Raw genomic sequence first — 25095 nt, forward strand, 5'->3', positions numbered from 1 at the left:
TGTGTGTCACAAGGTCCCCATCAGGGGTGATGTGTGTGTGTGTGTGGGTGGCACAAGGTCCCCATCAGGGGTGATGTGTGTGTGTTTGTGGCACAAGGTCCCCATCAGGGGTGATGTGTGTATGTGTGTGTGTGGCACAAGGTCCCCATCAGGGGTGATTGTGTGTGTGTGTGTGTGTGTGTGTGTGTGTGCGCGCCACTGCATGTGAGTACCTGTGTGTGTACCGGTGATACTGTCTGTTGAGCTCTGTATCTAATCCTATCCTGTGTGATACTGTTTGCATAGCTGTGTATCTAATCTCCTGTGTGATACTGTCTGCTGAGCCGTGTATCTAATCCTATCCTGTGTGATACTGTCTGCAGGGCTGTGTATCTAATCCTATCGTGTGATACTGTCTGCTGAGCTGTGTATCTAATCCTCTCCTGTGTGATACTGTCTTCTGAGCTGTGTATCTAATCCTCTCCTGTGTGATACTGTCTGCTGAGCTGTGTATCTAATCCTCTCATGTGTGATACTGTCTGCTGAGCTGTGTATCTAATCCTCTCCTGTGTGATACTGTCTGCAGGGCTGTGTATCTAATCCTCTCCTGTGTGATACTGTCTGCTGAGCTGTGTATCTAATCCTCTCCTGTGTGATACTGTCTGCTGAGCTGTGTATCTAATCCTCTCCTTTGTGATACTGTCTGCTGAGCTGTGTATCTAATCCTCTCCTGTGTGATACTGTCTGCTGAGCTGTGTATCTAATCCTATGCTGTGTGATACTCTCTGCTGAGCTGTGTATCTAATCCTATCCTGTGTGATACTGTCTGCTGAGCTGTGTATCTAAGGCCCCCTTCACACGTCCGTGATACACGTGCGTGTTTGGTCCGTTTCCGTATATACCGGAGACACGGCCAAACGTGCACCAATGTTAATCTATGATTGTGGTCACACGTCCGTTATTTCATTATGTCCGTGTGTGCGTGTCCGTGATCCGTATGTGTTTGCGTTTGGCACGGATGCATGTCCGTTATCTGCACGGAGCACGCACACGTGGACACAATGAAAGTCTATGGGTATGTGCACACACGTTAGTAAACACATATGCATATACCTATAGTCCGTGTCCGTTTGGTGTTTTTATTTCTAGTGATGTCGGCTATTCTTTCTATTTCTGTGTATGTCGGTCAATCTCCCTGAGTCCGTCGGTCAGTCTCTCTGTCTCTCTGTCGGTCTCTCTGTCTGTCTGTCCCTCTCTCACAGTCTGTCGGTCAGTTTCCCCCCCTCTCTCATACTTACCGTTCCCCGATCACCGGCGCGGCGCTGCACGGCATTCACACTGCTGCGGCGGCTTTTACTATTTTGAAAAAGCCGGCCGCCCATTAAACAATCTCGTATTCCCTGCTTTCCCCGCCCACCGGCGCCTATGATTGGTTACAGTGAGACACGCCCCCACGCTGAGTGACAGGTGTCACACTGCACCCAATCACAGCAGCCGGTGGGCGTGTCTATACTGTGCAGTAAAATAAATAAATAAATAATTAAAAAAAAACGGCGTGCGGTTCCCCCCAATTTTAATGCCAGCCAGATAAAGCCATACGGCTGAAGGCTGGTATTCTCAGGATGGGGAGCTCCACGTTATGGGGAGCCCCCCACCCTAACAATATCAGTCAGCAGCCGCCCAGAATTGCCGCATACATTATATGCGACAGTTCTGGGGCTGTACCCGGCTCTTCCCGATTTGCCCTGGTGCCGTTGGCAAATCGGGGTAATAAGGAGTTATTGGCAGCCCATAGCTGCCAATAAGTCCTAGATTAATCATGTCAGGCGTCTATGAGACACCTTCCATGATTAATCTGTAAGTTACAGTAAAAAAACACAAACACCCGAAAAAAATCCTTTATTTGAAATAAAAAACACAAACAAATTCCCTCATTACCAATTTATTAACCCCGACAAACCCTCCATGTCCGGCGTACTCCACGGACCTCCAGCGTCGCGTCCAGCTCTGCTGCATGGAGGTGACAGGAGCAGCAGAAGACACCGCCGCTCCGGTCACCTCCACGCAGCTAATGAGATGAGTAGCGCGATCAGCTGCTGTCAGTCAGGTAACTCGCGGCCACCGCTGGATCCAGCGGTGGCCGCGGGTAACCTCAGTGACAGCAGCTGATCGCGCTACTCATCTCATTAGCTGCGTGGAGGTGACCGGAGCGGCGGTGTCTTCTGCTGCTCCTGTCACCTCCATGCAGCAGAGCTGGACGCGACGCTGGAGCATGCTGGATTACGCCGGACATGGAGGGTTTGTCGGGGTTAATAAATTGGTAATGAGGGAATTTGTGTTTTTTATTTCAAATAAAGGATTTTTCGGGTGTGTGTTTTTTTACTGTAACTTACAGATTAATCATGGAGGGTGTCTCATAGACGCCTGACATGATTAATCTAGGACTTATTGGCAGCTATGGGCTGCCAATAACTCCTTATTACCCCGATTTGCCAACGGCACCAGGGCAAATCGGGAAGAGCCGGGTACAGCCCCAGAACTGTCGCATATAATGTATGCGGCAATTCTGGGCGGCTGCTGACTGATATTGTTAGGGTGGGGGGCTCCCCATAACGTGGAGCTCCCCATCCTGAGAATACCAGCCTTCAGCCGTATGGCTTTATCTGGCTGGCATTAAAATTGGGGGGAACCGCACGCCGTTTTTTTTTAATTATTTATTTATTTATTTTACTGCACAGTATAGACACACCCACCGGCTGCTGTGATTGGGTGCAGTGTGACACCTGTCACTCAGCGTGGGGGCGTGTCTCACTGTAACCAATCATAGGCGCCGGTGGGCGGGGAAAGCAGGGAATAGGAGATTGTTTAATGAGCGGCCGGCTTTTTCAAAATAGTAAAAGCCGCCGCAGCCGTGTGAATGCCGTGCAGAGCTGCGCCGGAGATCGAGGAACGGTGAGTATGAGAGAGGGGGGGAAACTTCAGTCAATCGGGGGATTAGCGGTCACCGGTGAATCCTTCACAGGTGACCGCTAATCAGTACTCGACACAGACAGAGCCGCGGTATGAGGATGAAGTCGGGTGAAGTTCACCCGAGTTCATTCTCATCGCGCAACTCTGTCTGCTGTCAGCCGACATTTATAAACGACATTGTGCATCACACACACGGACATTACACACGGACATTACACGTACACATACACGTTAATTCCACACGCACACACGGACGTTCTGCACACAAACACGGCTAGCATACGCAATTCACACAGGTGCCACACGGACCATAAAAACGGACACAAAAACGGGACACGGACCCGAAAAACGGCCCGTAACACACGTGCGTGTTTTTCACGGACGTGTGAAGGGGGCCTAAAGCTGGTGTCACACATAACGACGACGACAACGACGTCGCTGCAACGTCACCATATTCTGTGACGTTGCAGCGACCTCAACAGCGACGTCGCTAAGTGTGACACATAACAACGATCAGACCCCTGCTGCGAAATCGCTGCTCACTCCTGAATGTTCCAGGTCATTTTTTGATCACTGTTATCCCGCTGCGCATGCTGATAAGCGCTGCATTCTTGTATTTGACACCACAGCAGCGACCATCGCTACGACACTGAAAACAGTGACGTAGGGCTGAAGGCAGGATAAGGGCGTGTTTTTGCGCTCTATTTTGCAACGCCCCTACGTCTCCGATTGGTGGTTACAACAGCGTTCCGATTGGGTACCTTGCCGAAGGCGTCACTGTGATTTCATTCTTTAAGTTCTATTTTTTGTTCTACGAACTACATTCTCTGTTTGGCGTCGCTAGTGTGTCGTGTTTTCTGGATCTTTCATCAGACCTCTTATCAGACCTTGTGATTGAAAAGGTAGGTATGCTTTGAAATTGTTGTATATAGGATAGTACTTTTGTATACGGGAACAGTATTGTACTACTTGAATTCTTGTACTTAGGGAACCAATATTATAATATTTATATTCTTATACACAGGGAGCAGTAGTTATATTCTTTGATATAGTGGGCAATATTATAGTTGTATTCTGGGTCAGTATTATAGTAGTTATATTCTTGGATATAGTGGGCAGTTTTATAGTTGTTATATTGTTGCATATAGGGGGCAGTATTATAGTACTTTTATTCTTGTATATAGGGGGCAGTATTATAGTTGTTATATTAATTTATTTACATAGCTGGAAGTATTATATTTTTTATATTCCGGTATATAGGAATATACATACATATTGTTGAAAATTCTCTTATTTCGTTTTATTTTTGCAGTTTGCACATCATGGATGTATGCAGTGTGCTGTTGTAGTTGCTGCAATGCTGGTGGAGGAAGCTCGGCGATAAGATGAGGCACGGATGCTAGAGAGGCGTTCAAAGCGAAAGCGTCGCATGTGGACCAGAGAGTGGCTGCAGAGGAGGTCCGAATTCTCACACATGCAACTTATAAGAGAGCTGCAGGAGAAGGATCCTCATGATTTCCGCAACTATCTGCGGATGTAAGAGGAATCCTTCAAAATGTTACTGGAAAGAGTTACGCCACTCATTCAACGAAAGGATACAAAGATGCGTGCTGCCGTCCCCCCAGATGAAAGATTGGCAGTCACACTGCGATTCCTGGCCACAGGACGCTCCCTCCAAGACTTGCATTTTTCTGCTGCTGTTTCAAGGTCCCTGCTCAGCGTAATAATTCCTGAGACATGTAATGCAATTGTTCGCAGTCTACGCAGCGATAATCAGTTTCCTAAAACAGTGGAGGCATGGAAAAAAATTGCCAAGGATTTTGAGCAGCTCTGGCAGTTCCCAAACTGTGGTGGGGCTTTGGATGGAAAACATGTGCGCATCACGCAACCACGGAACAGCGGATCCTATTTTTACAATTACAAGGGCTATTTCAGCCTCATAATGATGGCCCTTGTTAATGCAAACTATGAATTCATAAATGTCGATGTTGGCATGAACGGCAGGGTTTCTGATGGTGGTGTTTTGGAGCACACAGCATTTGGTGAGCATTTGCAGAACGGTGCCCTGCACTTGCCACCCAACTCTGAGACCACAGGAAACCTTAATTTTGTTTTTGTCGGCGATGAAGCCTTCCCACTTCATGCCAATCTTCTAAAACCGTTTCCACAAAACGCTCTTACGCAGGAAAGACGCATTTTCAATTACCGCTTGTCAAGGGCACGTCGGGTAGTAGAAAATGCCTTCGGGATCATGGCCAACCGCTTCAGACTTTTCCACACTCCGATTAACCTAAAGCTACAATCAATAGACTCTGTTGTTTTGGCCTGTTGCACGTTGCACAACTTCCTTCGTCGTCAAGATGTAAATGCGTACAGTCCGCCTGGTTTCGTGGACTCTGTGGAACCAACAAATGGGGAAGTGGTTCTTGGTGAGTGGCGTGCTAACGCTCCCGCAATCGCAGGCCTTCAACCGGTCATACATGGCAGAAACAAGGATGATGCGAAGGCCTGCCGAGAAAACTACTGCCAATATTTTAACGGTCCTGGTGCTGTAAGTTGGCAGCAACAGATGTTATAGAGGCCTACTGAGCATTTTGCTGTCTATACTGTTTTTTTAATAATATATTTTTGTTGTCCGTTTTATTTTAATCTTTCTGAATTTTATAATGTTTGCATTTGTTCAATAAAATGTTATATATACTATTATGGTTGATGACTTTTATTACATTGACTGCCATTTGGACCAACAACCATTTAGGTCCTCTGTACCGATACCCCATCGAGTATAATCCCATGTCCGCTCTATTCTCCTTCCCATAATAGATTTGTAAATCAAAATGATACCACTAACACTTTATGCCATTGCTATACCCAGCAAAAAGACATTGGGCCCCGGGACAACCCTCCCTACCCGCGGAGGGGTTAACATCCAGCTGCCACTACCTCTCCCCTGGGTGCCCAACAACAACAGCGGTGGTGTCCCACCTGCCCCGATGTACAAGATTATAACTACTATAATACTGCAACATATGCACAAGAATAAAAATACTATAATACTGCCCCTATGCACAAGAATATAACTACTATAATACTGCCCCTATGCACAAGAATATAACTACTATAATACTGCCCCTATGCACAAGAATATAACTATTATAATACTGCCTCCTATGTACAAGAATATAACTACTATAATACTGCCCCTATGCACAAGAATATAAATACTTTAATACTGCCCCCTATGTACAAGAATATAAGTACTATAATACTGCCCCTATGTACAAGAATATTCCATAACTTTACATTCCATAATTCCATAACACAAAAATCCAATACACAAACATAAATCAAAGATTTAAGTGCTATCTATGCCTTTTGCTATCTGACTCGGTTACAGCCGGGATCGCAGACGGGAACGCTACTGTGACTCTGTGCTAGCTTTATTCAGACCGCTAGTTTCACGAACGGGAACGCTACTGTGACTCTGTGCTAGCTTTATTCAGACCGCTAGTTTCACGAACGGGAACGCTACTGTGACTCTGTGCTAGCTTTATTCAGACCGCTAGTTTCACGAACGGGAACGCTACTGTGACGCGGTTCGAGCGCCTCGTTGATAACGAGACCGCTAGCGGGATCGCTATTGCGACGTTGTTCAGAACGTGACGTGATGACGTTGCTCACGTCGCCTTTGAAGTCTGTTGGGCGGCGTACATGTTCTGTTAATGCTCAGAGGCGGGAACATGGCGGCTAGGAGTCGCAGTTCTCCATGGGGGCCTGTGGAGGTCTGTTATTTAGTAAAAATGATGGTCAAAAAAGACTATTTCTGCGAGGCACAGCATGACCATCCCATGCTTCATAAGCAGGCTGTGCTGAGGCTAATTAGTAGAGGCCTGGCCCGTCGATTTGGGGTGGAGCGATCCACAACCCAAATTAGGAAGAAACTGGCAGACCTGCGGTATAAGTCCAGTGAACTCCTCGCCAGCATCCGAGCAGACATCGAGAGGCGTCATGGTGAGTGCTGTTTAGCGGCTTTGGTCCTGTTCGGTTTTGTTTACCCATGAACAACCTATGGCTTTATGGTTCATGGATCATGGATATTTACCTGCTTTCTTCAGCTCTGCTGCCTCCCGCTCCTGACCACTGCTCATTCATTGATTATTCACCGCACTCAGGACCTGGAAGCCGGAGCGGCGCGATGACAGCACCGGGCACAGCACCGTTGAGGGCATCAACGCAGGGACAGGTGAGTATTCTGCAAGCACAGTGGCCTCCAGGAGGTCATCAGAGTTTCCAATGAACTTTGATGACCATCCTGCGACACCCACGCTACAGCTTCATGGGTTCATCAGAGTTCATTGGGAACTGTGACGAGTCCCCGAGATGCTCCGGCTTCCAGGTTCTCAACATACACACACACCTGTATACTCACCCAGCGATGCGGTCCCCATCACTGTCCCTGCTTCCAGCTGCTCACTGCAGTGAATATTCAGTGAGTATAATTACCATCGATAAGGAGCGGGAGGCAGCAGAGCCAGAGACAGCAGCGCTGGAGAGAGGTAAATATAGAAAATCTTTTTATTAAAAAGACCCGTGTTTTCTCTGGTATTTGTCACACTGATGTCACACAGATCACATCAGTGTGCGATCCGTGTGACACCTGTGCTGCCAGAGAAAAAAAGGATAGGTGTGCGTGCAGGGCCACGAGGGGTCACACAGTCCGTAACTTACTGTTTGTGTATGAAGGATAGTATATATGCTATATACAGTATTGGGTAAAACCTCCTTCCTTACGCAATGTGGCCGGGAGGCATGGAAGGGGAGCTTCCTCGTTCCTGTGGCGTCACACGCAGCGATGTGTGCTGCCGCAGGAACGAGGAACAACTTCGTTACTGCTGCATTCACGATTTTTGAGAATGGACACCCATGTCGCCGATTAGCGTTTTTGCACGTTTTTTCAACGATGCAAAATCGGTCATCGGAGTCACACGCAACAGACGGCATCGCTAATGCGGCCGTTTGTGCGTCAAGATTTCCGTGATGCCATCGACTTATATTTGCGATGTCGTGGTGTGTCAATCCCCCTTTAATGGTGTTGGACGCAGCTTACAGCAATAAAAAGTGCTGTGAGGTTCCCGCAGAAAACATATGGGAACATTGACTGAAAAATCTGAAAAGTTCTGTCTGGTGGAAAAATGAAAGGTATTGAAAAAAATCAGTAAAACAAAAATAATCGAACACATGGGTGCTGAACGAGTTATCGAGGACCTGTCACCAACTCCCCACGCATGCATAAGTGCAGCAATGAATGCAGCATACATACTTTCATAACATGGACATTAACTAAGATATTCTTCCCCGACACTGGTGACCCAGCGATTACAATTGGAAAAACATGGCACAAAATGCCAATGACCAATCATTAAAATAAAAAAAAATAATCTTAATTTATATAAAATTTACAAATAATAATACAATTGTGTAAAATATGAGGTACTTTGGCGAGGACCCAAAGGAGGGGATTTATTTCTGAAACATATGCACTAGAAATATACACACACATATGGCTTCTAAACTTGCTCACTCAGATATGCAACGAGATAAGAAGGATAGTCAGATGACTGGACAATGCTCCAAACGCGATTAGAGCAAGGTTGTTTGGAAAGCATAGTGTAGTTCAAATGCAATATATTGCAAAGAAAATAATCACATTATACTGAGATATCTAGTGTGCATATCAGAGGGACAAGGTGGCGAAAATGAGCTAATTATCCTTTGTAAAAGGTATGGTATGCAAACTTGATCATAGGTAAATTTCAGATACCTAAAAACTTCAATGCTCCTGGGGTAATGGGATTATTTACTCTTTGCATATATTAGGATTTGATCAACACTGTGCCAGTCTTTACAAAAACCATTTCGCAATAAACCATGCTGTGTAATCGCGTTTGGAGTATTGTCCATTGACCTGATTATCATTGTTATCTCAGTGCATATCTAAAGAAAATAATTACATTATACCTAGATATCTAGTGTGCACATCAGAGGGTCAAGGTGGCGAAAAAGAGCTAATTATCTAACTTGATCATAGGTAAATTTCAGATACCTCAAAACTTCAATGCTCCTGGGGTATAATGGGTTTATTTTATCTTTGCATTTGAATCTCTGATTATCATTGTTATCTCGGTGCATATCAGAGTGACATTAGAAGCCTTCAGTACAAGCCATATGTTACTATTTACAGAACAGAATAAAATAGAAGAATTTAAGTGATTGATTTTTGTGCCTTGTTTTTCCAATGAATGCAGCATGTTTGCTGCTTTGAGGCAAGTGGTCCCCATGTGTCTGGTGCCCCTAGAAAAAGGTTTGTCAAACATACGTAAAAAAGCAGGCTATACACGGGCTTTACATGCTACAATATATCTACCGATGTGTCGGCGGGGTCACGTTGTAAGTGATGCACATCCGGCATCGTTAGAGATATTGTAGTCTGTAAAACCTACATGCGATTACGATTAAACGAATAACCGTTCATCGCATACACGTCGTTCAATTACTAAAAATTGAACGTCTGGTTGCTCAATGTTCCCGAGACAGCACACATCGCAGTGTGTGACACCCCGGGAATGATGAACTGCAACTTACCTGCGTCCCGCTTCTTACGTATGGATGGTCGTATAGAAGGGTAAGTACTTGTGACAGGAACAAAGCATAGGTGCGACACGGTCAACAAATTTCAGTTGTCGCACCTAAGATGGGGGCGTGTCACATCACATACGATATCGTATGCAGAATTGTATGGTGTAAAGTAGGCGTAAGCCATGGTGGCCTGGAGTTATGCGCTCAATAAAAGATTTCTCCTATACCTAGGACCACCTCCAGCTGCACAGGCAGCTCCACCATCTCCACCCTCTCCGGCTGTGGATCCACCATCTCCGCCAGCTCCAGCATCTCCTGCTGCGGATCCATCATCCCTGCCGGCTCCACCATCTCCTGCTGCAGATCCACCACCTCCGCCTGCTGCGCCTGCTGGGACACCCTCTCCTTCTCCAACCCCATCACCTGCTGCAACCCCATCTCTTCCTTCAACCCCATCACCACCTTCTACCCTGTCTCCCCATACTTCTCCTTCTAACGATGCCTTCTCCACCGCATCACTTGGTGAGTTTTGTGCAGGCTACCCTTCCTGTAATTTATGCACATAACATGGTGTCCCTACAAGTTGTAAAGGATACATGGATGTTTAAATGATGGTGGGCTGTCGTGTACTAATATTTGATTTGTGTTCCCTAGCCACAGGATCTGGTTGGGCCATCAGCGCCTCAGAGGAAGAAGGTGATGAACCCCAGAACCGTAAGTGGTCAACCAAAAACATATACCTGACAGTTCGATGTTGGAACAAGGATGGTTAACTTTTCCCATTCCCTCCACAGAAATCCCCACACTACAGGACGTGTTGGAATCGCAACGGCGTTTGTCAGAAGCCGTCCGGCGTCATGGGGAGCTGCTGGAACAGTTTTTGGCAGCCCAACAGCAGGGCCACTAAATGTGAATGTTTGTGATTTAAATGTTTTTTTTTGTTTTGTATGTCACATAAATCTTTCTAGTTTATTTTCGCTGTTGCTTACATTTTTGGACAAAACTTTCAAACAGGGTTTGGGAACCTATTTACTGCCGGGGACCATTTGGAATTTTCTACCAACCAACGGGGGCCACACCAAATTATCAACTTGAACACGACCAGGCTATATTTGTTAAAATAATTAATAAAATCAGCCCCAGAGTGGTGGCTGGAGAGACTGTGATGTTCGGTGAGATTGATCATTTTGATTCTCACCACTACATTTCCATGTATGTCTTGGTCTGGAGAGGCTGGGGGCATACACAACACAGGAGAAGCTAGGGCATATACATCACAGGAAACACTGAGGCATATACATCCCAGGAGAGGCTGCGTCATATACATCCCTTAAGAGTATGGGGCATATACATCACCCTGAGCAGTAGTTGGCAGCACAAAGAGCACTGTGCCGCCCTGGCAAAACCTGGGTGTTACAGAGGTCTGCATACATGTTATTGATGCTGATTTAACTCTCCCTTGGGGAGGTTCCCACACACAAACACACACCAGCCAATCAGACCCCACTCACCCCCTCCCCACGAAAACAAGAGGACATCAAGACTGTAGAGTGGCAACAATGTTTTTTTTTTTTTTTTCAATGATCTTGACTGTCCAGGGGAGGGTGTGTGTGTGTGTGTGATGTTACCTCTGAGACCACCTGGCTAGTCCAGGGCGTCACATAAGCAGCCCCTGTGTGGGGCTGGGGTGAGTGGTACTCACGGCCTCAGGAATGGGCCAGCCTCTTGTGGGACCCGAAGTGGACCAGGAGAGGGGTGCCAGCTGTCGGGACCCAGTACGGACCAGTGTGAAAAGAAGACACATACCTCGGGCAGGAAAAGATCACCTGAATTACACACACGGGTGTGGGACCCGTCTTCACAGCAGCGGGCCGTTGGCACCTGTTACCAGCAACTTGGTTAATTACTGGACTGGGGTTAGTTATTGGTTTATACTGTGAGTACTCCTGCACCACCCGGTACAAGGCGAGGACTGTACCCGTCACTCTACAAACTACCTCTCCCAATTGGTCCGTGGGACTATAAATCCCCCTACCCGTGGAGGGTATCCCACCTAGCTGCCCCACACCATCAGTCACGGGCACGGTCCCCAGAGGCAGTGGCGGTGCCACCACCTTATCAACGCAACCCACGGGTGGCGTGACAGACAATTCCCCCTACCTAATCCCCCTCTTTTTTGGGAGCTTGACATTACAGACCGGGTCACGACACCGGGATACCTGCAGAAGTAACCCCTTGGCCAGGATCTCATTTCCCCCCCAATCCCTGGGCAACACAGCAATAGGTGGCAGCACAAAGAGCTGTAGGTGGCATAACACAAACAGCACTGACAGTGACAGCACTAGAAGGCAGCAGGGAGAGCACTATGTTCCCCACCACAGCTTTAAAACAAAGAACCCACAAAAACATTCTTATTTAAAAAAAATAAAAAAAAACACCCACACACACACATTATATATGTGCATCTGTAGAGTTGTGCCATGATGGCGGCCCTGACCTCCACCCAACCCTTTACCCCGTGAATAATGTTATGCAGAATTCATGAAAGCTGTAAAAAAGTTTGAAATCAAAGACATTTTTTATTACAATTCGCTAACATTGCTTAAACAACAACAAAAACAGCATAAATATTATAACAAAAAACAAAAACTATAAATTTTGGTATTGCTTATTCGAGTCATTTAAATGTTGCCTCTGTGGGCTGAAAAATTGGTTCGTTGGGGGGAACATGGGATACTGTGCGGGGGGGTCATGCTGGAGGTATGGTGGAGGCTCCATCCTCATCCATGGCACTTGATCCCATGAAGACTGTTGTCGATGTTCTAGGTCACACACTTTTGAGGAGTCTGTGAGTTTCCCCTCTGCCGCCTTGTTGAGGGCCTCCAGCATGACCCTTTCGACATGAACTCTTTGTTTGTCATCCAGCTTACGGAGTCTTTCATCCGTAAGCTGGGCAAATCCGCAAATGGATGGTCTGCTGTGCTGCTCCAGGATTTTCTTCGCCATATCCATAAGGTCTGTTGAAGATGAGTTGTTCGGCTGCCTTTTACGGGTTGAGGAGATCCGCCGCGGTAATGGAGCTTCTGCGGTCTCCTCGGAAGTCCCGGCAATTTCATCATCAACACCTGTCACTATTGGCCCAGCTTCACAACGATCCTGCGGAACAATAAAAATGATGTTAAAATCAGATATCATGAGCAGCAGGCACAGGGATACACATGCACTGGAAACTAATGGGAGGGGCAGACTAGTACTACAAGATATGAAATGTCATTACATGGTATGAAAATAGAGTGTGGAGAAACTAGTAAAGGAGTATACTTATCTGAACTGGAAGGGATACATTTTGAAATCTGCAACAGTAATCATAGAAAACCGTAGTAACTATTTTCAATTAAATAATGCCATGTACATCAAAAGTTTCACAAAGGTACTTACATCTCCAACTGTGGTGTCAGACCGGACCTCAGGCTGTGTTCCGGGCCCAAAGGACAGCGATGTTATTGTCCGTGGTACCTCTTGGTCTCTTATGAAGGCCAGCAAATCGTAGTACCAAAGCTTTGGAACGTAAAGTTCCTCCGTTCCGGCACCTGGCCTTTTCCACCTTATTTAGTTCCTTTTTATAAACGGTGCGAAGACCCTGGATTTTCTTTCGCACAATCTCTGTCGTAATGGTCTCAGTAGGGTTATGCCTCTGGAACAATTCAATAAGCTGCTCATAGGCCAGCTTTTTCTTGTATCGATTGCTGTAATCGACAGACTTTATCTTCCACAAACAAGGCAGGGATTGATACATATCAATCACCTCCCTTATGAATTCTTGTTTGTTGGAAGACATCTGAAAAAAAAGGAAATTAATGTATTACTACATTGTTATAAACTAAGCACAAGAATATAGCTGCTATAATACTGCCACCTACGTACAACTACTTTAATACTGCTCCTATGTCCAATAATATAACTAGTATAATACGGCCCCCTATGTACAAGAATATAACTACTATCATACTGCCCCCTATATACAAGAATTTAACTACTATAATACTGCCCCTATGCACAAGAATATAACTACTATAATACTGCCCCTATGTACAAGAACATAACTATATGTACAGCGGTATTGAATATATAACGTCAGGAATAGAAAAGCTATAATACTTCCCCCTATGTACATAGATAAATATAACTATAATACTGCCACAATATACAAGAATACAGTTGCTATATTAATGTCATGATGTACTAGAATATTGGTATAATACTGCCCAAAAAAATTACTTACCTTTAAGTCAGGAGAATATTAAAAATCCAAGACGAAATCAACAAATTGAAAGAATCACTGCAACAAACTGCGTTCTGAAAAAGCTCAGGTAGAGTGAATGGAAGCGCTACTGCGTCGTCTTTTGTTTGATACGGTCACCCAATCAGGCGACGCTGTAGTGATGACCAATCGGAACAGAGGGGCGTGAAGAAAGACAACGCAAAGCGCTGTAGCGATCACCAATAGGAACAGAGGGGCGTGAAAAGAGATAACGCAAACCGTATCTAGGGGTTAAAACCACACCTCTGACTCGTCGTGCAATGACATGTCTGAAACCACACAACGACCGTCGACGTCGCTATGATCTCTGCTCCGTCGCTGCTTTATTTAGCATGTTTGACAGCTTACTAACGATCATCTATGGTCGCTGCAACGTCACAGAATATGGTGATGTTGCAGCGACGTCGTTGTCGTCGTCGTTATGTGTGACACCAGCTATACTGTCTGCTGAGCTGTGTATCTAATCCTCTCCTGTGTGATACTGTCTGCTGAGCTGTGTATCTAATCCTCTCCTGTGTGATACTGTCTGCTGAGCTGTGTATCTAATCCTCTCCTGTGTGATACTGTCTGCTGAGCTGTGTATCTAATCCTCTCCTGTGTGATACTGTCTGCAGGGCTGTGTATCTAATCCTCTCCTGTGTGATACTGTCTGCTGAGCTGTGTATCTAATCCTCTTCTGTGTGATACTGTCTGCTGAGCTGTGTATCTAATCCTCTCCTGTGTGATACTGTCTGCTGAGCTGTGTATCTAATCCTATCCTGTGGGATATTGTCTGCTGAGCTGTGTATCTAATCCTCTCCTGTGTGATACTGTCTGCTGAGCTGTGTATCTAATCCTATCCTGTGTGATACTGTCTGCTGAGCTGTGTATCTAATCCTATCCTGTGGGATACTGTCTGCTGAGCTGTGTATCTAATCCTCTCCTGTGTGATACTGTCTGCTGAGCTGTGTATCTAATCCTATCCTGTGTAATACTGTCTGCTGAGCTGTGTATCTAATCCTCTCCTGTGTGATACTGTCTGCTGAGCTGTGTATCTAATCCTCTCCTGTGTGATACTCCTGCTGTCCTTGGTGACACTTTAGACATTTCTGGTCACCAGGAAAATGGCTGTGCATTGTGTCCTTACATGTCATTCTCTGTTATCTGTTGTAAACCCTCAGATTAGGAGGAGGGAGGCGTGCCATCACACACAGGAGAGCAGACTCCGCCCACTTTTACTACAGGCTGTAATCTGAGCTTTTTATACAGTCGGATTTCTGTAGGATTTCAGAAGCTGCTCCCCCTAGTGTTTAACAGTGGAAAATATCAAACTTTCTAATTTTTTTTTTTAGATTTTGCTCAATTAAAAACAAATAATAATATTTAAACAAAACATTAAAACATTATTACTTTACATTTTTTCAGTTATTGGATTTTTTTTTTTTTGACGATACCTTCCCTTTAAGTATTTCATTCCACATGTGTTAATTCATAGTTTTGTTGCCTTCAATGTGAGTCTACAATTTTCAGAGTCATGAAAATAAAGAAAACTCTTTGAATGAGAAGATGTGTCTAAACGTTTGGTCTGTATGTATGCACACACAATATATAGTAGTGTAAAAAGAAATAAATAATTAAAAAAAGACCTAGCGCTCTTCAGTATTTTTTTATTCTCAGTGCAGATAAAGCAGACGGCTATGGGCTTCCACCCCCATCTGCCTTGTTTTATCTTGGCTGGCAATCAAAATACAAGGAAGCCCATTCATTTTTTTATTAATTATTTAAAAAAATAATAAAAAAAAATGTGTGGACTCCCGCAGTATTTTGATTGCCATTAAGTTAAAAACAGGCAGCTGGGGGCTGGGATTCTCAGCGTGGTAAGGCCCAAGCGTTGTCGGCTCCTCCATGCTAAAAACCGCAGCCAGAAGCCACCCCTGGAAACGGTGCATTGTTTCTTAGCCCCATTTCTAGGCACTTTACCCGGCTTGTCCAGTGGCCCTAATGGCGGTGGCACGATGGGTAATAAAGGGGTTAATACCAGCTTTGTATTCTCAGGAGGTGCTAAGCCTGAAATTCATGGTGTCATGCCAAATTAGACATGGCCACCATGAATTTCTAGTAAACAGTAAAAAAAACACAACACATGGAAAAAAGTTTTTTATTAGAAGTAAAACCAAAAAAAATTGAAAGACTCCATCTTTATTATAAAAAATTGCTTAGTTTGACATAGTCCACAGGGAGAGCAATGTCAGCTCTGCTTCATTGCTCTGTACAGACAAGCGTCTCCACAGAGCAAGAAGCAGTCTGACTGACAGTGACAGTCAAAGTTCAAGTTGAGTCCATGCCTAAGCCATGGACTCGAATGAACCCTGACGTCACGGCGAACAGGGCCAAAAAAAGCCAAAGACCGCCGAGTGAGGAGCAGTGCAGTGAATAACACCGGAAGTTAATGATCGGACCGGAACCAAAAGCAGCCGTGAGACAGCAGGTCTGCAGGACGTGTCGCAGGATCAGCAAGTATAATGACAATGTTTATTATTAACTATATTCTTTATTTTACAGCCCCCACGGCCCATCCCATAACTGTAAAGTCCAAGCTCGGGGTTCGCACGCAAGTTTGTGTTACCTCCGGCCCCAAACTTGAACTTTACAAAATGCTAGGGCAAGTCTCCCGATCCCGAGCATCGGGGGTTCGGACATCACTACTTATAAGGCCTTGGCTCCACTTTGCTAATGACCCTTGGCTCAAGCTCTCCTGGGAGCATGAACCGAGTGTCATGCAACTGTGATCAGATCTTTTGATCGAATCATAGGTGGGAAAAAGACCGAGAGAGTACTTCCTCCGTCTTCTCCATTGCATGTTTGTGCGTATATTGCACTGCACTCAGATGGCATCAGTGCAGTCAGTTGTTTCATTTGCACTGATAGTATGGGTGTGTGTGTGAGACGAGACTCTCTGCCAAACACAGCATGCTGCAATTCTTTTGTCATGCCGCATGGTCCTACAATGGAGAGTGCAATCCGATGGTTTATCGGATTGCACTCGTCCGTGTAAATTACAAGTGGAGCCGAGGCCTAATGAAGGATTGGGGTCTTTAATCACTATGCAAGGAATAAAACCTGTGTATCTCAAGTCTAACTGAACCCAATTTACATACCCAAAACCAGGGTTACATCCAGGAATTCATTTTTTTATGTTGCTTTTTAGGGCATACTTTATTTGATTAGCTATTTAGCTAATGAAGCTAACATGTCAATATAATGAACAAAAACAATTATGCAGTATTGTTATTTGAATACACCTCTAATATGAACATGCTTTACCTCATTAATGTCATTACAGACAGTTCCATTTCCAGTATAGCCAGGAGGGCATGGACCACACTTAAAGCCAGATGGCGTTTCGGTACAAGTAACTCCTGAGAAGCAGGGATTAGGGACACATTTCTTGGGATAAGCTATAGTAATGACTTGGCTTTTACTGGGAATTGGATGTATTCCTATGAAGAATCAAATAACAAGTAATTTATAGGAAATACACACATTAAAATTAAATGAAAAACAGTGTAAGCAATATCACAAATATAAGACTTTATTACATTTTGTTAACAGAAAACAGCCACAGTGTGTTGTTTTTCTTAACCTGTGCAAATACAGAAAGTTTTTAAAAATCTTAAAAATTAGCTGCACTTTCAAACCATTTAGTATTTGCACAACATATCCATATGTCAGAAAAAGTATCTCAGTAGCTTTAAAGAAGATCTATTACCTCTGGGAATTTCATAAAGTAAAGGTAGACTAAAATACCAAAATTTCCCATATATACAGTATATGATTAGGAAAAGTAAAATATTTAACCTTTAATTTAGTAAATAAAGCTTTGTGTCTTTAAGAGGAGACTGGAGTCAGTGCAAGTTGGCTCTCTTCTGAATTATTTTGATCGCTTTGAGGGATTCCTTTTCAGTGTGACTGTTATAATAACACTGTAAGCCATACCTCCCAAGTATTGATGAACAGAAAGAGGGACAAAGTATGCACAGCGCACTTGGCAAATTTTGACCACTCCCCCTAGCCACACCCATTTGGCAGTGAAGCACATTCAGCAGATGCCGCGGACGGTTCTTTCGTTCATAGTCATAGCAACCAGAACTTTCTCATCTTTATATAGCTTCACTATATGACATGATGCTTTTTTGTATCTGTAAGGACATGTTCACACGTTGCATAAATCCTGTGTTTTTTTGTTTTTTGCAAGTGTCTGCACCAAATGACACAATAACTATCTTCTGGAGTTATTTTTCAAACTATAAGACGCACCGGACCATAAGACGCACCGGACCATAAGACGCACCCTGGTTTTAGAGGAAGAAAATAGGAAAATAAAATTTTAAGCAAAAAATGTGGTCATGACACACATTATGGGGTGAGGATCTGCTGCTGACACTGTTATGGGGGTAATGTCCCCAAATTCTCTACTAATTTACCCCATCCTGGTAATGATCCTCCTGCCTTGTATATGATCCTCTTGCCTTGTATATATATGTCCCTCATTCTGGTATAGCCCTCATCTTGCTTTATACCCCTATCCTGGCATCACTCCTGCGTGGAGCTGGCCACTATCCCTGCAGCATCGCAATGTCCTCCTGTCTGTGCTGGCTGCGGCTGCATGTGGACACGTGCGCACAGCGATGACGTCATCACTGTGTGCACCGCTAGTCTACACACACAGCTGCGGCCAGCACAGACAGGAGGACATCGCGATGCTGCAGGGATCATGGCCAGTAAGTATACTGATTCACTGCCCCCCGCAATGAAGATGATGTGCGGGGGGCAGTGAATACAGCCACACATGATCACTCCAGGCTGTAGTTGCCAGGGGTGATCATGCAGGCCGGCTGTTCAGTATGTGTGCATGCCCCGCCCATCATCCTGCCCACCTGTTAGCGTCGGCTTCAGCGCTGAAAGATGATGGGCGGGATGATGGGTGTTCATATGAAATGAGCAGGCCCACGTGGTCACGGCAGGCACTGCTACAGCCTGCTCGAACCGCTGATGACCCGTTCCACCACAGCAACCTCATTCCCCGCAGCCCTATATTCAAACTGCAGCCCTACATTCAGACTATAAGACGCACCCCCCACTTTCCCCCAACTTTTGGGGGGAAAAAGTGTGTCTTACAGTCCGAAAAATACGGTAATTGTTTTTATGGTACGGAAAATCTTTGATTCTGCACTTAAAAAAGTAACTACACCAGAACCGCAGAGTTCAGCAGCGTCTTTAGATGCACACTGATTGAAGATTTCATTAAGCCACAATCACTTTGCTTGGACAGTTAAACATAGAAGAATTTCTGTGCAAAAAATGCAGCAGAAAAAACAGGCATTTACTCTACATGTGAACACAGCCTAAATGCCCAAGCAGACTGGATATTTGGTGTTTTTTTTCTATAGGTATCATGTTGGAGCCTGAAAAAAATGCTGTTGTATTTCAAGCAAAACTCTGTGACTCCTCCCACATGGGTATGACATAATCTCAGGTCCTCTAGCAATAGTAGGTATTGTCTTCTGTCTGGGCAGGAGCAGATTAGTTTGTCTCTACTACTGCAGCCCTCTCCAGTTCAGCCCTGAGTAGTAGTAACTCTAGGTACGCCCCTCCAGGTCAGGGGCCTGGGTGACCACCACCTCTGCCCCCCTGGTAGCTACGCTACTTCTTTTGTTGGTTAAAAGCTCAGAATAAAAGCTTTTCTGTAGTTATTACTGCAATAAAATCCAGGACTTACATCTGTATCTAATATCGCATTAAAACGTGCAGCAAATACGCAATAGTCAGAGAAGATTGTTACTGCATTGTGTGGTGCAGGCACCTTGAGAAAAAACTGCAGCATGTCACATGTAAACACAGCCCCCACATTACATTTTTATTACTTTTATATGGGTTTAATAGAGAAAAATAATCAATCACACCATGTTTTTATTCCATTTACAATCCCCATAAGTAATCTGATCGCTGTGTTGTTTGGGTTGTTACAATTACAGTGACACAAAATATGTCCATGTGATTTGTGATGTTTATTTTTTAAAAAAGCGCATTGAAAATTACATTTATTTTTTTAGTATTTTTAGTAATTTTATTAGAGGGAAAAAAAATCTCTTTCATTCTCCCTCTTGAATACAGGACATAGAGATGCACTGCAGTCTGGAGTGCAGTCAACAGATTTTTAAATCATATACATCACATAGGAAATGCTGGAGGTAACTACATCACAGGAGGGGCTGGGGGCATATATATATCACAGGAGGGGCTGGGGACATAGACATCACTGGAGAGGCTGGGGGCATAGACATCACAGGAGACACTGGGGCGCATTAATTAAAGGAGATGATGGGGCATATATACATCACAGGAGATGCTGGGGCATATATACATCACAGAAGTTGCTGGTGGCATATCTACATCATAGGAGATGCTGGGAACATATATACAGCACAGGAGGAGCTGGTAACATATATACAGCACAGCAGGAGCTAGGGACATATATACAGCACAGTAGGAGCTGGGGAAATATATACAGTACAGGAGGGGTTGATGTCATATATACATCCCAGGAGAGGCTGGGAGATATATATATCCCAGGAGGGGCTTGGGCTCAAGCATCACTAAGGGGACACAGATAGTACTGCTGGGCCCAGACAGCAGGGGCACAAACAGCATTAGAGGGGTACGAACAGGACTGAGGGACATGGACAGGAACTGAGGGAGCACAGACATCACCTAGAAGGCACAGACAGCACGAGGGGGGCGGATAACTCTGGCAGTGGCACAAACAGGACTGGGGGACATGGACAGAAATGAGGGAGCATAAGCATCACCAAGCAGGCACGGACAGCACAGGGGGGCGGACAACACTGGTGGTGGCACGAACAACACTGGCGGTGGCACGGACAGGACTGAGGGAGCACAGACATCACCAACAGGGCATGGATAGCAAGGGGAAGGGGTAGCACATAGGACAGACATCACCAAGGGGCACAGACAACACTTGAGGTGGCATACAACATTAGGGGGGTGGCACACAGCACTGGAGGGTGGCACACAGCACTGTGTTGGTGGCACATTGCCCCATGAGACAGGATTCACGCTGCCCCACGAGGCAGAAGACACACTGCCCCACGAGGCAGAAGACACACTGCCCCGCGAGGCAGACGACACACTGCCCCGCGAGGCAGACGACACACTGCCCCACGAGGCAGAAAACACACTGCCCCGTGAGGCAGAAGACACACTGCCTGGCGAGACAGAAGACACACTGCCTGGCGAGACAGAAGACACACTGCCTCACAAGGTAGAAGACACACTGCCTCGCGAGGCAGAAGACACATTGCAGCGCGAGGTAGGACTCACATTTTCCTGAGAGACAGAAGACGCACTGCACCACGAGGCAGACGTCACACTCAAGCACAAGGCAAGACTCACATTTTCCTGAGAGACAGAAGACACACTGCACCATGAGGCAGGATTGATATTTTCCCTCGAGGCAGAACGAACACTGCATCGGAAGGCATGTACAGCAGGGAAGCCTGTAAACCTGCTGTTACTCTTCTTTAGTTTGACAGGTTTACAACGCATCTCAGACTTATCCCGCCCACAAAGTACGTTCTCAGCATGTTGGCACAGGCCAGAGTGCTGAGAAACTAATGGTATGCGTGCCACACAGTGATTTAAAGGGCCGGCAGCCAACAAGACCGCAGTTGCCACCCAACTCACTGCGGTGCCTGGGATGTGCCCAGGGGCCGCATAAAATGTCATACGGCCCGAGGTTCCCCACCCCTAGTGTAAGGGATATGGAGGTGCAGAGTGTGTGGGATATTGGGATGCAGGCTGTGTGGGATATTGGGGTGCAGGCTGTTTGGGATATTGGAGATATGTGGCGCCCCTGACCTGGTCAGGCACCACAGAGTATTGCACCCATGCGGGAGCAATGCTTCCAGGTAATCTCCAAAGGCCAGGATGAGGTGCACACACAAACATATAGTGATCAGGCCTCCCACATCACCAGAGGGGACCCTTGGGTAGCCAGAAGGGGTTAACTTTCAATTCCCAGCTAGGGGTGTGTTCAGGGGCTGGTTGCTAGGAAGCAGGGCAGAGAGAGAGGAGGAAGTGAGGGAGTCGAGAGGAAGTGGTTGAAGTGTATGGAGGGGGAGCAGAGAAGCTCCCGTGCAGACAGGTCCTGAGGAGTGCTGTAGCTGAAAGCGGAGGAGAACGGAGTACTGTGGGTCGGCCTGAAGAGCATCCAGAGAAAGAGGGGTGGCGGAGTACGGAGATCCCAGTATCCGAGCACACAAGGGGAACTAGGTCCCCAGAACAGGCAGCAGATCATCCAGAGCTGCTTAACCTACAGGTTGGGGGGGGTACTTCATGCCCTCACCACGACTACACAGAGCTTGAGCCAAGCAGCACACCAGGCCCATAAGGGGACAGGGCCAGAAGCCATCCCACCAAGGCCACGCTGCCGGCAGACGAGCCAGAGAGAGGGGAGCAGGGTGGTAACAGCTTCCCTGGAGGGGTCCTACCACGCTTCAAGCAAAGGACCCTCCCAAAACAGAAGGGGTGCAAGGAAGGCGAGTGGACAGCTACCCTCAGAACGGCCTCCTGGAATTCCTGGTTCCACCTGGTTATCACAGTGTCGCCCGGGCATCTCACCGTGACCTCCAAACAGTGAGTAAACACGTTGAAAGACTTCTTGGACTGTGTTTGAGTCATTCTGCGACCTGTGGTCCCACACACATACACCGGGCCCTGGGGCTTGCCTCACTCTCAGGAGGCTACTATATCCAACTGCACCCACCATCAGCCCCAGGCGTCCCCTAACCTGCAGTGGCGGTCCCCACTGACCGCAATACTGAGAGTGGCGTCACGATCAAAACTGAAGATTCCCTACCTGTGACCAGCACCAGCTACGTGGAGTCCCTGAAGGTATGCACCGATACAACACCTGTGGGGCTCCACATCATCTGGCGTCACGAACAGGATAAGGACTAGACCTGTTCAGACAGGTGACCGTGTGCCTCAGAGGTCCGACCGCAAAAATTGAACCGCCGCCATATTGCCATCTTCAAAAGCGCGCGCTGCAGCCCGCGCGAGGGAGAAGAGCACCGCCCACGAAGAGGTGTGGCCGCCCCAGAATCCCCACAATTCAGAGAGCGTTCTGACCCAGGAAGTGGAAAGGGAGCGCGCAGATTTCTGAAGAAAAATGGACGCTGCAGGAGGTAATGCCCCTGGTCAGGGCGACGCAGCCCAAGCGATGCCAGCCCCTGTCGCGCTGGACGCCGCAGCGCCTGGTGCCGGTGCCGCGGTCGCAGCTGCGCCGGCCGAGGTCGCCCCCATAATGCCAGTGTCCTTGTTGTATGCCCCAGGGGCGCAATGGCTGCCTCAATACGCCGGTAAAATAGACACGCTGACCGGGTTTAAGAAAAAGATCAACACCCTGCTAGACATGCACGCGATGACTGGTAAACAGAGGGCCGCTGTGGTGCTGGGACAATTGACTGGAGCAGCAGAATTGGAAGCTGAGTCCTGGGCCAATGATGACCGGAGCTCTGTTGAGACCATCTTTGCCAAACTAGCAGCTGCTTTTGAACACCGCACAGAGGGAGAGCTGAGAACGGACTTCTATCACTGCCGTCAGAAGCCCCAAGATAGTATAAGAGACTATGCCCTCAGGCTGCAGGCTGCACTACGGGCTCTCAAGCTGGTGGACCCTGTCAGTGACCAGGAAGGAAACCGGATGATGAAGGAACAATTCCTGCGGGGCCTGCGCTCTCCTGAGGATGGGAAGCAGATGAAGCTGTGGTCCCTAGAACACCCCGACGTGGACTTTGCCATTCTGAAAGACCGGGCAGTGAAAGCACTCCAACCCCCTGTGGACACAGACCCTGCCAGTTCCACGAACTGCACACCGGCATACCTGATGAGGGCCAGACCCGGGAGATTGCCAGTAGATCTGGAAATGGGAGTTGAGACCCCTGAAGACCATCAACAAGGTGCTGATTGGGATTCCAACCGCCAAGCCCAATACAAGAAAGTACAAGAGTGTGTGGAGCGAAGCCTGACTCAGCAGCGTGAGAAACAAGAAAAGGCCTACAATCGAAAAGCACCTGCTGTTCCTTTGATGCCAGGAGATATAGTTCTCAAAAGAAAGAGAAGACGTCATAAACTTGACAATCACTGGGAAGAAGAACCCTATACTGTGTTACCATCGACGCTTAGCAATGAAAAGACATGCCTTATCAGCAAGGATGGAGGAAAAACAACAGCTGTCGTTTCTAGAGATCGCTTAAAGAAATGTCCTGAACAACTAAGAATCCCTGAAGAAATTCCCAACCCTTTGCCAGTTCAGGAACCAAAAGAAAGGATGATCCATACTGCGCTTGGAGATTTTCCAGCAAGTTGGCCTCAATACAATGGAGCAGTTGTTATTCCAGTCATTACATTCACTCAATCTAGAGAAGTAGGAGACCTAGAAGCACCTGTTCAGAACCTAGAAGTGCCAAATGTAGCTGAAGCAGAAAACCACGCATTGGTATCAGTACCCAGTACACCCAGAATTCACATTGAGACACATACATCGGGTGGGAGGACACAACCTCAGACAGATGACAGTATAGTACTGCGTAGATCAACCCGCAGCAACTTTGGTCAGCTCCCATTACGCTATAGACAAAGTACAGTTTAGTTCAAAGTGACTGTATGAAATGTAATGTTTAACCTGTTTATAGTTAAGCAACGTTTAAGCGAAATGTGCCCACAAGGACTATTGTGAGACCTTCTTAAAATGTTAGACCACTGGTTATGAACTGGCTTTAACCACAAACTTTTGTATTGTAAAAAGTTGCCTTCTTGGTACCAACCCCAGAGTCTGCCTGTTGAGGGGCATGGCTCTGCACCAACAAGGGGGCACGCCTGTTTATGGGGCCTGCCCTCCAACACTCGGAAGCAGGTACGCCTGTTTATGGGGCCTACCTTACACCACTCCCCTCAGGAGAGGAAGATTGGAGGAAAGGTCTGGGGAATGTGATGGCCCAGACCTGGTTACCAAAAGGACCGGTGACCTACCTCCTGGAGGTTTCTGGGTGGGTTCGGACATGTGGGTGGTTGGTGGTGGAATGGTACCTGGCATGTTTAAATGTAAATAATTGCCCCTGCGTGGGAAA

The 25095-nt window shown here is 46.5% G+C and overlaps 1 protein-coding gene across 1 annotated transcript in view; it reads right to left on the minus strand.

Moving 5' to 3' along the window:
• Positions 1 to 25095, minus strand: part of LOC142316860 (cartilage oligomeric matrix protein-like) — a 1990803-nt gene that overhangs the window by 1497587 nt on the left and 468121 nt on the right. The window contains exon 4 of the mRNA XM_075352653.1: positions 17210 to 17385. Coding sequence (XP_075208768.1) covers positions 17210 to 17385 — 176 coding nt within the window. The remainder of the gene's footprint in view (positions 1 to 17209; positions 17386 to 25095) is intronic.

The sequence above is a fragment of the Anomaloglossus baeobatrachus genome, chromosome 1 (genome assembly GCF_048569485.1).
Source record: "Anomaloglossus baeobatrachus isolate aAnoBae1 chromosome 1, aAnoBae1.hap1, whole genome shotgun sequence".
NCBI classification, from domain to species: Eukaryota; Metazoa; Chordata; class Amphibia; order Anura; family Aromobatidae; genus Anomaloglossus; species Anomaloglossus baeobatrachus.